Below are 15,449 nucleotides of genomic sequence, written 5' to 3' on the forward strand. Positions count from 1 at the left end.
GAAATAAGTCAGGCAAAGAAACACAAACTTTGCATGCTCCCATTTCTTTGCAGATACTAAAATTAAAACAACTGAACTAATGGAGATAGAGAGTAGAAGGATGATTACCAGAGGCTGGGAAGGGTAGCTGGGGTTGGTGGGGGGTGAGAGGGAAGTGGAGATGGTTAAGGAGTATAAAAAATATATAGTTAGAAAGAATGAGTAAGACCTAGTTTTTGATAACACAATAGGGTGACTACAGTCAGCAATAACTTAATTGTACATTTTATAACTAAAAGAGTATAAATGGGTTGTTTTTAACACAAAAGATAAATGCTTGAGGAGATGTATACCCCATTTTCTATGATGTGGTTATTACTTATTGCATGCCTGTATCAAAGTATAATATCTCATGTATCCCATAAATACATATACCTACTGTGTACCCATACAACTTTTTTTTTTTAATTAGAGGATAAGCTATTTTAATACTGGAATCTCTCTCTTTAGTTATATAATTTAATTCTTTCTCTCTATGTATATAAAATCTCTTCACTATAATTTTTGTTATAGCATCACTACTCTTCAAACAATTATGAAAAATTTGCTACCTGGTGCAATTTTCCCATCCTGAGCTGCAGGACCATCTTTCAGCACATTTTTCACTTGTAGGAACTCATCAGGTCTATCTCCGCCAATAATGGTAAAACCAAATCCCATTGTGCTTTTTTTCAGTGATGCTCGAACAAGGACACCTTTAAGTTGGGATGGATCTCTTGTGAAGTGTGATTTTTCCATATCTGTGCCAAAATGAGAAGTGGGTTTGAGAACAAAAATAATTACAATGAATATAGCACTCAGTCAATCTTTTTTTATATAACTTAATGTTATTCTCAACTTTATCTCTTTCTCATTGCCTTGTCTGCATTTACTTTCAACCCAGAGTCCATTATATGAAGTTAAAATGACACAACCTTTAGTACTCAATTGCTGAAAGTTTGGATATTCAACTGTACTATAAAACTCAGCATCTACTGAGTTTTATGTGCAAAGTACGATACCAGGAGGATGAGGCCAAGTGTCACAAACTTATGAAAGGGAGTATATTGAGAATTTTTATAATTCACAGTTCAGGCTTTCTGCAGTCTTTAATTTATAACTGATGGAAGGAGTGAATCTTTTTACTACCAGTAAATAGCTTCATATTTCTATCCCTTTCACTCGTGTTTAGTAGATAATTTAGGAAGAAAAACACATCTTCTTTTGAAATGCCCATTTTTAGGGGTTAGATGACCCTAGTGATTCACATCTGCAAATAACAACCTCCTTCCAGAACTACTTCTCTCTTCTCCTCAACCATGCGTGCCATTAGGGAAGTGACAAAAACTGAGAGAATCAAACTGTACAGGTTTATAATTTACTAAGTATTAAATTAACTGTAAAAAAAAAAGATTTTAAATGTTCTGCCATTATCTATTTTTTAACAAATTTATTAAGATATCATTCACATACCATAGAATTCAGCTCTTTCAAGTATACAATTCAGTGTCATCCAACTATCAGCATAATCTAATTGTAGAACATTTTCTTCCCTCCTCAAAGGAAATCCCCATGCCCATTAGCAGTCATTATCCAATTTCTCCCCAACCCACGTCCATATTCCAGCCTTAGGAAGCCACGAATCTACTATCCATGTATAGACGTGCCCAATACAGGCATTTCATATAAACAGAATCAGATGATATGTGGTGTTTTGAATGGTTTCTTTCAATTGACAGTGTTTTTGAGGTTCATCTGTATTGTAGCATATGTCAGTACTTTATTGCTCTTTATTATTAATATATAATAAATATTAAATTAAATATGTATTTACTAAAGATAAATTTATTATATTATTGCCAAATAATATACCACTGTATGGATAAATATCACATTTTGTTTATCCATTCATTAGTTGATGGACATCGGGTTATTTCCACTTTTTGGCTATTATGAATAATGTTGATATGAATACTCACAAGTTTTTGTGTGGACATATTTTCATTCATCTTGGGTATATACTGTGAGTGGAATTCCAGCAGTTACTATGAATATATTGTAATTATGTTTATCATTTTGATAAACTTCCAAACTTTTCCAAAGCAGCCTTGCCATTTTACATTTCCACAAGCAACATAGGAGGGCCTCAATTTCTCCACATACTTGCCAACAGTTGTCCTGTCTGTCCTTTTGGTTGTACCCATTCTAGCGGACATGGAGTGGTTTCTCACTGTGGTTTTGTTGTGCATTTCCCTGTTAACTTGAATTAATAATGGTAGCTTGTTTCACACTTAGCACTAGTATCACGCCCAGAGTTACTTATGTGTATTTGCTGCTGCCTCTCTTAGCAGAGTGTTCTGATATATTAAAACTTATCAGAAAAAAGAGCAATTCTTGGTGCTGTTCTGTATGGTTTGCAGATTATGCAGTATGTAAACAGCTTTCTCAAGAGGTAGGCCTGCCCTGGCAATAGTGACAGTGGCAGGTTCGGGGTGGAAAGTAGGAGCTACCTTATTTAATATGTTATTCCCAGATTTGCTTTTATTTGCAAAAAGCACATGATACAAACAAACGAAAAATCCAGCTCTTTTGGGCTTCTCAAAGTAGAGAAGTAGACTCCAGACAGCAGTGCATTGATCATAGTAAATGCCATTTTGTGAGGCCTCTCAGAGGATGGCCAGTCAGCCTACTTATGGTGACACCTCTGTATTATTGAGCTTCTCACATTCAAAGTAGCAACTTTGAATTTTGTTCAGTCTCTGAACAAAATATTACTTTAAAAAATTATTTAATTGACATATGCAATACCCGTTCAATTACAGAAGTTGACTAACACCGTCCACTAGTGTTGCCTACCAGACTGTAGATAAGAATATTTCTCTAATGACTGAGTACTTGGACAGGTACTTGATGATAATATGAAATGTACCGTTTTCATTTTTATGTCAAATACTGAGATGTTTCTGGTTAGCTATCCCATGCCCTAATCCCCAGGAATACTAGAATAAGATTGGCTTCTGAGGGCAAAACTTGAAAACTAGCATACAATAAATGACATCCAGGTTGTACAAACAATAAAGAGGAAGGAAAAATAACACCTAATTTTAGAAAGTATTAATAAAACAGCCAAAGCCAACTGAAAGTTGGTCAGAAGTAAGTCTTATCAAAATTAAGCTTAGAAAAGTGAAAATCATAAAGGCACAAAGAAACTGTCTTTGAGATCAACCGTCTCAACTTTAAATCCAAGATTTGTAATTTAGTTGAGTGATCCTGGGTATGTTGTTTAAAACTTGTAATCCTCAGCTGTCTTGTCTCTAAAATGGGGCTAGTCGTACCTAAAATTCATGGGATTGTCACAGAGATTAAACTATGTGACACACAGAAAGCAGAGGAAGCGGTGCTTGACAAATGGTAACTGCACAATCAATGTAGATGAGCACAAACTCTTATATACTGTCCAAGGAAGGAGGTTCCATGGCTCACAAACTTGAGTGCTTCTGACTCTGTGGAAAGGATAACCTTGGGATAGATGAATCAGACAATTTTAACTTAATGCCATCAAAGCCTCTAAATGGGGATAATAATATCAATAACTTGCAGAGCTATTTTGAGACTTAAATGATATGATTATACAAAGTATCCAAATCTATATGTGATTCAGTATCTCAACAAATGGCAGCTGTTATTCCTTAAGGACTAGCATAACTTCAGTAACATCAAGGAAGTCTTTCTTGCCCTTCTACATTCAGATTTAATTTCTCCCTTTTGTCTACCACTATTGTTTATATCTTCCTTATCATACTATACTAAAATTATATGTGTATTTCCCTGACTAAGTTGGGAGCTCCTGAAAGACAGGTGTTGAATATTTCTGTTTGTTTGTTTTCCTTTTCTTTTTTTTTTTGAGACAGGGTCTCATTCTGTCACCCAGGCTGGAGTGTAGTGGTGTGATCACTGCTCACTGCAGACTTGACCTCCTGGGCTAAGGTGATCCTCCCACCTTAGCCTCCTGAGTAGCTGGTACTACAGGTGTGTGCCACCACACCAGGCCAGATTTTTGTATTTTTTGTAGAGATGGAGTTTTGCCATGTTGCCCAGGCTGGTCTCAAACTCTTGGGCTCAAGCAATCCATTTGCCTTGGCTTCCCAAAGTGCTGGGATTACAGGTGTGAAATACTATACCTGGCCAGGTGTTGAGTGTTTACTCTTCTTTTAATCCCTACCTTATAGGAGAGAGCCTGGGTATCTAAATCAATAAAACATATGGTACCTGACTTCAGGGAAATTAGAGTTTATAAAGGGAGGAAAGATCTCCCTTGAAATGTGCCATGAATTCAGGGACTATATATTATAATACAAAGAACTTTGAATTTAAAGTCAGTAAAACTAAGTTCAAATTCTGGCTTGACACTCACTGTTATTCTAAGCAAGAGGCTTAATCTTTATTAAAGTCTCCATTTCCTTATGTATAAATTAGGGATTCAAGTTGCTCTTCAGTTCATGTCTTCTGTCTATAATCTTTCATGGTGAAAGCTATGAAAATAGTTGGTTATACTCATTGTCTCCACGTCTTCACCTCCCATACCTTCTTCATTCTACTGCAATTTTATTTCACTCTCTACTTGCTCTTGCTAGAGTGACTAATGACCTCCCTACTGTCAAATCCAACATATATTTTTCAATCTTCAACTTCCTTGACATTCCAGCAACATGTGACATACTCAACCTCTTCTCATGGCTGCCTATCCCTATAAACTCATCGCTTGTTACTACCCTACAAATACCCTATGCTGTAACCACGCCTACTTGCCTTCTGGCCTTTCAGCACACCATTTCACGCTTCTATGATTTTAAACATTCTGTTCCTTCTACTTGGTATGCTTTCTTACTCCTTTAAAATTTTTGTCTGCCTGCTTTAACTTTTCCTGACTTTTTAAGACCTAGTTCATATCTCTTCTGCTTTGAAATTTCTCCTGCCCCCTTGACAATCTCCACCAAAGCAGAGTTGGGTACTCCCTTCGTTATGCCACCACTGTACCTCGTACATCTCTATTAATAACAATGAAACTATTATAATTTATTAGCCAACGCATGCTTAATACCATTGCAGGCACTTTACATCTGTTATTTTACATACTCATAACCACCTTAAGAGGTGGGTACCATTATTATTCCTATTTTATATATGAGGAAATAGGGGCATTTAGAGATTCAGGAAATGTACCCAAGTTTACACAGCTGGGATTCAAACCTGCTCCTCAGCTTACCCTTATAATTACTATTCTAGGATGGCACCTAGCTCCATATATTATAATCATCAGTTTCCTATATTAGACTGTGAACTCTTGAGGGCAAGCCCTGTCTTACTCTTAGTCATTTTTGAATACCTAGTGCCTAGCAAAGCACTGGGGATATAGTCAGTGCTCAAAAGTATTTGTTAAACTCAAAATGTTTGCTAAACGAAATGCAAAACTTTAGGAGAAGGATGATGTTTTTGAAGAGTAACTATAAGAAAGAACTATTTCTCTCATGGGCAACTGAAGTGGAGAATCTAGTGGATTACTACAATATGACCATATATACCCTGGTTATTAATGACAAATGAGGACTGGAAAAGGGATGGGGAGGGATAAGTAGAATGTAAGAACTTCCTGAGCAGTGTTTTCAAAATACACATGACTAGGCTCATTGAAATTTCCGGATCTGTATTTTTAAAAAATGCTCCCTAAGTGAGTCTGATGTTACTAATACCTACCATCCCACTTGAGACTCGATGATGTAGGTAAATCATTTGATATATTTATTATTTATTAATATTGGTTAATGAAGAATCCTCAATGGTTACAGATACCATACTTAAGCAATTAACTTGGGAAAAGCTAATGATGAACTAGAGACCTAATATTGGTCTCGCCTTAAACATATAAGGAAACATTCCAATCTTCAAAACAAAATCTCAAATTCACAAAAAAGCTACCCAAATCCCTTCTCCCAACAACTTCATGCTTTTTATATACTCCTGAGAAAAATCTCACTATTCTCATAATGTTCAGATGTTTTATTAAGATTATTCATATCTTTACAATAACAAATATTAGACATTCTTGTCTAGTGTCAAAGCCATAGAAATAAAAAGTTCAAACTCACTTTTATTAACTCAGCATACAAATTTCACAAGTTATTCTTTCAAGAAAAGATTGAGAAGAATGCCTACCTGGTTTTGAAGACCCAATTTCAGCCTGTCCTAACTGCTTTTTCCTTTTCGCTTCCTCCACTGGATTTTCAAACTGGGTTTTCTGGTTAAGGTGACTATAGAATGCAGAAAAATATACATTTCAGTTTAAAATAAAACAGTAACATATTCTTAAATAGTCTATCATACCATTCCATCCTCATAGATTAGGGGACAAATATGTATCTTTAGGCTATGGATCATAGAGAGACTGACAGATGATAGCAGTGGGGCTTTCTGTCAGCTAAATAAAGTCCTGTAGAAGATGCCAAGCTGTGAAGCTTTTGATATTATATTTACTATAGCTTCTTCATAAACCTACCCAATATAGCCAATAACGGTTTTCAAAACTATGGCCTTCTTATCTGATGCAATCACAAGTACTTGTTCTTGGTAATTTAATTTTTTTTTAAAAGGCAGTTAATGATAGAAGGGTTTTAATTTAAGTTTCTCCAAAATAAAGCAAGCTGTAAAGACACTTTCAAAGAAATCTGTGTACAGAATCCTTTTTAAATTATATTACTATTACTTTTCCACTGACTCACCTATATCTGTTCAGTAGTAACTAAGAAAATGACTTGCTCTTATCAATTATAGTACAGAGTAACTCTTTCACACTTAAATTTCTTCATAATTATATCATAATTAAATGAATAATTATAACATAGGTTCAACTGACATTTATGATTTGGGAACATTCACTACTGACTCTTGGAATGCATACAACTCTGTGAGAGAAAGCAGGAAACCTGAGGAGACTAGCCGCTAGGAGATTAGCCAAAACTATTCAACACGCTATGGGCAATAGTATGTTTTACAGAAGAAAAAGATCACTGTTCTTCTGGCAAGCCAGGTAAGTGGAAGTTGGTTAAGAAAGCAACTGCTGTAAAAAAGATGTTAAGGACCTCGAATAGGTCTAATTCAGAAGCAATGGAAATCATATTCTAACACTTCCATAGTACAAATATATTTCAGCATATGCTACAGTTTTCCACTTTAATAAGAAGTGAGGTCGGGTGCAGTGGCTCACGCCTATAATCTCAGCATTTTAGGAGGCCAAGGCAGGCAGATCACCAGGTCAAGAGATAGAGACCATCCTGACCAACACGGTGAAACCCCGCCTCTACTAAAATACAAAAATAAGCTGGGCGTGGTAGCACATGACTGTAATCCCAGCTACTTGGGAGGCTGAGGTAGGAGGCTCACTTGAACCCGAGAGGCAGAGGTTGCAGTGAGCCGAGATCGTGCCATTGCACTCTAGCTCAGGCGACAAGAGTGAAACTCCGTCACAGATAAATAAATAAATAAAAAGTGGTAACACGAGTGAACACCAACAATTAAATACCAAATCATGAGAATTTCAGAACATAATTGTCTTTAGGTAGGCTGAATATTACAAAATGTACATATAAATAGTCACACAAGTTGAACATTTATTTTGCCTTTTTATTTATTTATTTTACTTTTTTTCGAGACTGGCTCTCATTCTGTCACCCAGGCTGGAATGCAGTGGTCTGATCACAGCTCACTGCAGCCTCAACCTCTTAGGCTCAAGCGATATTCCCACCTCAGTCTCCTGAGTAGCTGTGACCACAGGTGTGTGCCACAAGGCCCAGTAAATTAAAAAAAAATTTTTTTCTTTTAGAGATGGGGTCTTACTATGTTGTCCACACTGGAGCTTTGCCATTTCCAAACATTAAGAGTGGTGGTAGAGAAATGGGCAGCAGGGACTAAAATTAAAATTTTAAAAACCACCTTCAAAAAAAGGAAAGTTAGCTTTCTCCATGTCACTTAGGCTACTAGTGCATATTAGTTCCACAACACATGTGGTTACTTATTAAATAGTTTAAGAGATCTAAATATGGTAAGTGCCACTGGACATTCTTTGGGTTCTGATTTCACTAACACTCAAGTATGCTTTTGCTTCATAATATGAGGGGGACACCCTGTCCATTGAGTTAACTGTTTAACTCTGTGAAAATAAAAATCTTAGGAACTACTTTAAAAAATTTATTTAAGAACTGATATTTTACATATTCTTTTGAAAAACAACTAAAAATTGACACTCAGAAAAGAATAAACCTGTTCAGAAAGAAGCTTGGCTCACTTTCACTTTAATATCATTGGCTAGAATGACTCACTTTGCCACCCAGGCATTAGAACATAAAAAGTAGTAATTTGTATTTATACCCTTTGTAATGTGTGGGAGAGGAGAGTAGAAGTATGCAAATGAGTAATCCTTTTCCTAAAAATTTGACAACAGAATATAAGATTTACTGAAGGAAGTTATTATCTTCATTATCTTAGACTATCTAGACTAAAATGCCACTCAAAAAAAAAAAAATCAAAAAATAAAGAAGTGAGAATACTGTCCTTTTCATTTAGTTACTTATACCTACACTATTATTAAGATACAACAAATTTTGTTTTCCATATAACCAGCTATGGGAAATAAGAGAGGAAAATATTATAGATTATCAGAAAGAAAAAAGATAGCAAACAAGAATGATCAAATATTAGTACATAATGTGGCACATTATCTGTATTAAAATTTTATGTCTAATATCTGGATTTAAAAATTTATCTCAATGAAATATTCTTTCATAAAGAATTTTAGATGGCTGGGCATGGCGGCTCACACCTGTGATCCCAGCACTTTGGGAGGCCAAGGCCAGCACTTTGGGAGGCTGACGCGGATGGATCACTTGAGGTCAGGAGCTTAAGACCAGCCTGGCCAACATGGGGAAAACCCATCTCTACTAAAAATACAAAATTAGCTGGGTGTGGTGGCACATGCCTATAATCTCAGCTACTCAGGGGCTGAGGTACGAGAATCACTTCAACCTGGGAGGTGGTGGTTGCAGTGAGCCAAGATCGTGCTGCTGCGCTCTAGCCTGGGCGACAAGCATAAAGCTCTGTCTCAAAAAAAAAAAAGTTTTAGTTGTGAAAGCAAGTATATATTTTGACTTTGTCACCTAGATGCATCAAGACATTTAATGTTCATTACCCTGATCTAATCACTATATATTATGTGTACTGAAACATCACTATGCACCCCCAAAATGTGTATAATTATTATATGTTAATTTAAAAAAGACATGTAATGCAATACAATCAAGACCGCATTTCTAAATATATATGCATATTTATATTTATGCATATTACAAGTATATTATATTTTTGGAACAATTTTATTTTAAAAAATAAATTCATCCATTTCAGAATCCCATCCTCTAAAATAAATACAAAGAAAAACTACCATTGCAGTTGGTGTTACTACTATAAGGCTCCTGCCAAGAGCAATCATCGTGCCATCTGGTTTGACAAACTAAGAGAGCCAAAGAGTAGCCATTCAAGTAACAGCTTTTTATCTCCATCAGTAAACTCACTGCAGATTACCATGGTCGAGATTCAAAACCTAACTAATCTGGGAATCAAGCCACACTCCACAGCTCAGCTGACTCCATACTAATGTGCATCTTGAGTACAGTCTGCTCCTTCTTAATCTAATACAAAACCCTCCTGTAAAATGAGCTCATTCTGGGAACAATCATACAAAATCATGTCGCTGCTGCTGTTGCTTCTAATTCAGGCTATTTCATGTACCTCCCTGACAACTAGGAGCAGGTCGCTTCAGGATTTGCCCTAAAGTTGCTTTAATATTATATCTTTGCATAATGGGCACCAGATCATTCAGCTCAAGGTTTTATAACAGGCAAATGACTTTCACCTTTTGACCATGTATTCAAATTCACTTGGAATGGGTAATAAAGAGAATGAGAATCATTATCTCAGAAATGTTCAGCAGTGTCAATGGCAAATAATAGCTGATTAGAGCCCAATTTAAAGAGACTAAACTTTGAGGGGAAGAAAAAAATCCTGCAAAACCTTTTCAGTTGGCCCCCAAATATTCCTTTAATGTGAAAAATGGTCGTTTCTTCCTTTAACAAAATATGACTTAGGAAAAAAATAATAAAAGAGCTGCTGTATACTTTTTATATCACAGTATCAGTAAGATATTAAGTAACACAATGGAAATGGAAACAAAATTAGCATAGCTTTCAAAGGAACCAAGATATTGAAATTCTGAAGTTATATACTTAAGTGTCAAGCTAATTGAGTCATTTCCTTAGGAGACACCTTTAATTATAAGAAGTCATTCCAAAAATCCCTCTAACCACAGTGACTCAAGTAACAACCTGCACAACAGAATAAAGACTAAAGTTGCAACAGGAGTCAGAGATGCTTACTTTAGGGATAATTACCAGGAAATGTCATTGGTTTATGCCTGTAAGTGTTGAAACATTAAGCAACAATCATAAAATTAAAGATGCTTGTGTTTGTTACTTTTTCAGGTAATAATAACATTTTGTCTTTGCTACCTAGGCAGCAGGTTAAACTCCTAGTCTCCAGGTAAATAGTAATGTTTCTGATACAATTATTTGCCTGCTGCTAGACGCTTGAGGTCAAATTCAATGTTTAGCATCTGGAAAGAAAGCAATCCCAATGGTCATAACAATGTAGCAATTAGATAAAGAAAAGAGAAGGCAAAATTAGACATTGACATTAGCTTAATTTCTCTGGCTAACATAGGCAGGGGTCTGGCACTCCTCTCCAATATATATTTATGTTTAAAATTAACTGTAACACCAGCCTAAGAAGCAACTTTCACCCCTAAAAAGAATACTAAGTTTTCCTGGAATAACTCCTTAAAAAGAGAGTACACCTTTAGGTGTATGCTTCAAAACTTTAGGTAATTATGTTATAATGCCCTAAAGTTCTTCCACTGCTTTCAGAAGCACACAGGGGTAGTGTTGGAAATTACCTTGATAATTAATCTAGTCTGTTGCCCTCATTTCAGTTTTCTATCAACTGACTTTCTCTTTAAAGGCTGTATTAGTAACAACAGTATCTCCAGCTATTAATCCTCTAGGCAACTTCCCCCTTATTTTCTATATTTAGAAATTCAAAGCCAACTTCCAGGAAGCCCAGGATCAATGTAGTAAATGCTCACTGCCTCTACCTTTTCATACCCCTAGTTGAAAAACTCAACAGCTGGATCACAGAAGCATAAAGTGCTATATCCAGTATTCTCTAAAACTACATGCTGAAAGGAAAACATCTGGGAGAATATTAACTGAGGTAACAAACTTACTCAACATAGTATGTCCCATACTGAGGGTCCTCTATTTTCTCCCAGCCATAAGGAAGCTCTGTAAATAAAGAAAATTGAGTGAAATGCCAGATTCAAAATTGACAGAAAATAATTCACCAGTGAGTGAATTTATTATTTAATTATACTAATATTTGGGAGTCAGAAAGCTGAGGGCTCACTTCCAAGGAACAAACACAATTTAAGTCTGAGCGGCTTTTTCCCCAGCCAGTGAGAATTTCAGCAAGCATTAGAAGCCCAGAACAGAAGATGGCATTAAACAAAAAGGTGTTTATATGAACCACAAGCCATAAAAATGCTAATACAAATTACTGTATATTTCTTTCATTTAAAAACCTTGATTATGCTGACATGAGACATACATACCCTGTAGTCCAACACAAGAAGAAGGTGCCTGTTCAGTTTTTTACTATTATACATAGTCATTTTTGATGCTATGTTTGGACCCACTTCTCCTCAAAGGCAACCCTAGTCCTAGACTTTTGCCATTTCAAGTGAGCAATCTAGATTTGCTTAAAACCTACAAAAGTACCTCCTTTCTGTTGGTGAACAGGATCTGAGTATCTGAAGGAACACTAATCTAACTACCACAGTGCTTTGTGTAATCTGTATTTGTGAATAACAAACATCTTACATAGCATTTTTATATATTACTAAATCTCGGTAATTGAGCAATAAAATATAACCAGAAATACTGAAGGTAGCTGAATTTCTGGAAGTTAAAAAAAATCTCTAGCCTTTTCAACGTGAACTGACCTGAGCTTTTCAATGTGAATGTGAATCTTTTCCCTCCCACTTTGTCTGCATTCCTTGTAAAGTTAAGGTTTCTGAAGAACCATCTTATTAGGAAAACATGGATTAAGTTGGGAGGAATGTTCCTAGCAGGTGGTTCTAGTCCTATTCATTTTATATAGCAGTTGAGCAAAAAAGAATTTTTTTTAAGTACACAGTTGTACACTATGATGTCCCATGCTTTCATTTTCAATTTCTCTTAAGAGTGCTTCTGCTATGCTGGAAGACGCACACACAAAAAGTACGCTGGACAGCAAACAGGTTTAGAAAGTATCACAAGACTTATTAGTTTTATAACATTTAGCCTCAGTTATGACATACCAACTTTGTAAGTAAAAATTCCATTATAATAAACTTGACAAGTGATACTGTTTTACTCTAAGAAAAATTATTGTTCTGCATTCAGAATATAAGAAAAGAACAGATGACTAGCCTCCTGGTGAAAACCTCCGAATTACCCCTACCCCATTTCTCCACCATTCTTTTCTGCATACATATTGATTGGTGGTTTCAAAGTTTGATGAGTTTTTGTGTTTTTCCTTTGAAGGACCTGGTTGAAATATCTGAGGTGGGAAAGATGAGAACAAATGAAATATTAAAATAGTTGAAATATGTGAGAAGAGAACAAAACATTAAAAAGAACTGAGATGTACTTTAGCTCACTTTAATCCTCCTCAGCTATGAAGCAAATCTATCAAATAGATATAATATTTTATCATGAAACAACTGTTTCATGGAAAAGAGTATTTTTTTTTTGGAATATATCTGTAAAACTGCACTATAACGGTTATGGATCTTCCATGAAAAATATTTTTTTTTTTCTTTAAAAGAAATTTTCTTGAAATAGCATGGGAACTGAATAGAGCTGAGTAACACTTAATTCTACAGATGTACCACAATTAGACCTACGTTTTGTCTTTAGAGAAGTTTGGAGAAATTAAGGTCTATAGAAATAGCTGAAATAGTCCATTTGATACCTGAAAAATTCACTAAAAGGGATGTATCAATAGTTAATAAGGATAAATGATCAACATAAATATATTTTAATGTTAACTTGAAAGTTAATTTAGCATTTTAGTTAAGACTCAAGGTAATTAGCAACTAAGATTAACAGTCCTTTCTTTAGGAGGGTAAACAAATACAGCCATTTATCTTCTGGGTTATTTTATTAATTTTAAACCTTTACCACTGACACCATTAGCAAGTTGTTTTGTTTTGGTTTTTTTTTTTTTGCATGCAGGGAAAATTAATACAGATAAAGAAGTGGTTATTATTTGCTCATTTAAAATGAAGGTAATAAAAATCAAGACTAAAATACCTAGCAATTTTATACACTATTTAGTGGATCAATTCATTTATTCATTTTATTTCTTTTTTCCTTTCTCCCTTCTCATCCTTCTCTCCCCATCATCCTTATGCAGAAATAAAAATTATAAATATAACCCAGTTCTTGACTTCAAGGAGTTTACAGTCTAGACAGGAAGACAGAAGAGATAAATGATAAGATGAAGATAAACATCATCTTTTTTGGGGAGTACAGAGGAATGACACCAATTGCCTGGTAAGATTGCTATCAGGAAAGCCTTCTAAAAGGTGACGTTTAAGCAGTCTTTAAACATAAGTTGGCTCACACCTGTAATCCCAGCACTTTGGGAGGCTGAGGCAGGTGGATCACGAGGTCAAGAGATCAAGACCATCCAGGCCAACATGGTGAAACCCCATCTCTACTAAAAATACAAAAATTAGCTGGGTGTGGTGGTACACACCTGTAGTCCCAGCTACTCAGGAGGCTGAGGCCGGAGAATCACTTGAACCCAGGAGGCGGAGGTTGCAGTGAGCCAAGATCGTGCCACTGTACTCCAGCCTGGTGATAGAATGAGTCAAAAAAATAAATAAATTAATTAAAAAGTTGGGATTAGGGAGAGGGAGATGATTCCAGATAGATCAAAGGGCACTGAGGTATTAAGAATGCTTGGTATTTTCCAAAATTACAAATAATTTGGTAAACTAGAATGAAAGTTGTATGCAAAGAGAAATGAATTTTATGAACAAGCACCAAATTACAACATTCTTAGAGTGCTGTTTTGAGAAGTTTGATCTTTATTTTGATGATAGTGGAGAATTGATTAAGGTGAACTGTGACAAAATTTAATTTATATTTGAAAAAGATTATGGGCAGTGGTAACAAAGGACGAAATAGATGGTGTGCAATGAGAATAAAGGCAGACAAGATAAACACTAATAGACTGCCTAAGAACTTGTGAAGACTGGAACTAAGGCAGGGATAGCAGAATGGATAATAAAACAAAGAAGGTAAAGTAATAGAACTTAATGACTATCATGAGGATTGAGGAAGGGAAGGGAGGAAAGAGGCAAAGATGATTCCCAGGTTTCTGGCTCTTGTAGCATGAAAGTGATACATTATCAAACATTTATTGAATAATTATGAAAATAGGACGGCGCAGTGACTCACACCTGAAATCCTAGCACTTTGGGAGGCCGATGTGGGTGAATCATTTGAGGTCAGGAGTTTTAGACCAGCCTGAGCAACATGGTGAAACCCCCATCTCTACTAAAAATATAAAAATTAGCTGGGCGTGGTGGTGGGTTCCTGTAATCTCAGCTACTCAGGAGACTGAGGCAGGAAAATTACTCGAACCTGGGAAGTGGAGGTTGCAGTGAGCTGAGATCTCATCACTGCACTCCAGCCTGGGCAACAGAGTGAGAGTCTGTCAAAAAAAAAAAAAGAATAATTATGAAAATGGCTGTGGGAATAGAAATTAGGAATTAATGTGGATTCAGAGGAATTTACAAGACAGATGATATGTAAAAAGTGCCTAATAATGTGTCTACCACCAATGGACACTCAAGAAATGGCAGGCTTTTATTTATTTATTTTTTTTTGAGATGGAGTCTTGCTCTGCCGCCAGGCTGGAGTGCAGTGGCGCGATCTAGGCTCACTGCAACCTCCGCCTCCCCGGTTCAAGTGATTCCCCTGCCTCAGTCTCCCGGGTACCTAGGACTACAGGCTTGTGGCACCACACCTGGCTAATTTTTTGTATTTTAGTAGAGACAGGATTTTACCATGTCGGCCAGGACAGTCTTGGTCTCCTGACCTTGTGATCTGCCCGAATGGCAGGTTTTTAAAAGTCAGAATTGATAGAACTTGGTAGTTAACTGCAACAAAGAGGAGTGAGGAAAGGGCGAGGATGACAACCAGTTTTTGGCTCAAGCA

At 36.0% G+C, this 15,449-nt stretch overlaps 1 protein-coding gene across 3 annotated transcripts in view; it reads right to left on the reverse strand.

Moving 5' to 3' along the window:
• LOC105479169 (membrane associated guanylate kinase, WW and PDZ domain containing 3) overlaps positions 1–15,449 on the reverse strand; it is a 298,113-nt gene that overhangs the window by 53,897 nt on the left and 228,767 nt on the right. For all 3 annotated transcript variants that reach the window (XM_011737023.3, XM_071090681.1, XM_011737024.3), the window contains exons 7-9: positions 11,405–11,462; positions 6,232–6,326; positions 591–779 (exon numbers count right to left, since the gene is read on the reverse strand). In XM_011737023.3, coding sequence (XP_011735325.2) covers positions 591–779; positions 6,232–6,326; positions 11,405–11,462 — 342 coding nt within the window. The remainder of the gene's footprint in view (positions 1–590; positions 780–6,231; positions 6,327–11,404; positions 11,463–15,449) is intronic.

The sequence above is a fragment of the Macaca nemestrina genome, chromosome 1, assembly GCF_043159975.1.
Source record: "Macaca nemestrina isolate mMacNem1 chromosome 1, mMacNem.hap1, whole genome shotgun sequence".
Taxonomy (NCBI): domain Eukaryota; kingdom Metazoa; phylum Chordata; class Mammalia; order Primates; family Cercopithecidae; genus Macaca; species Macaca nemestrina.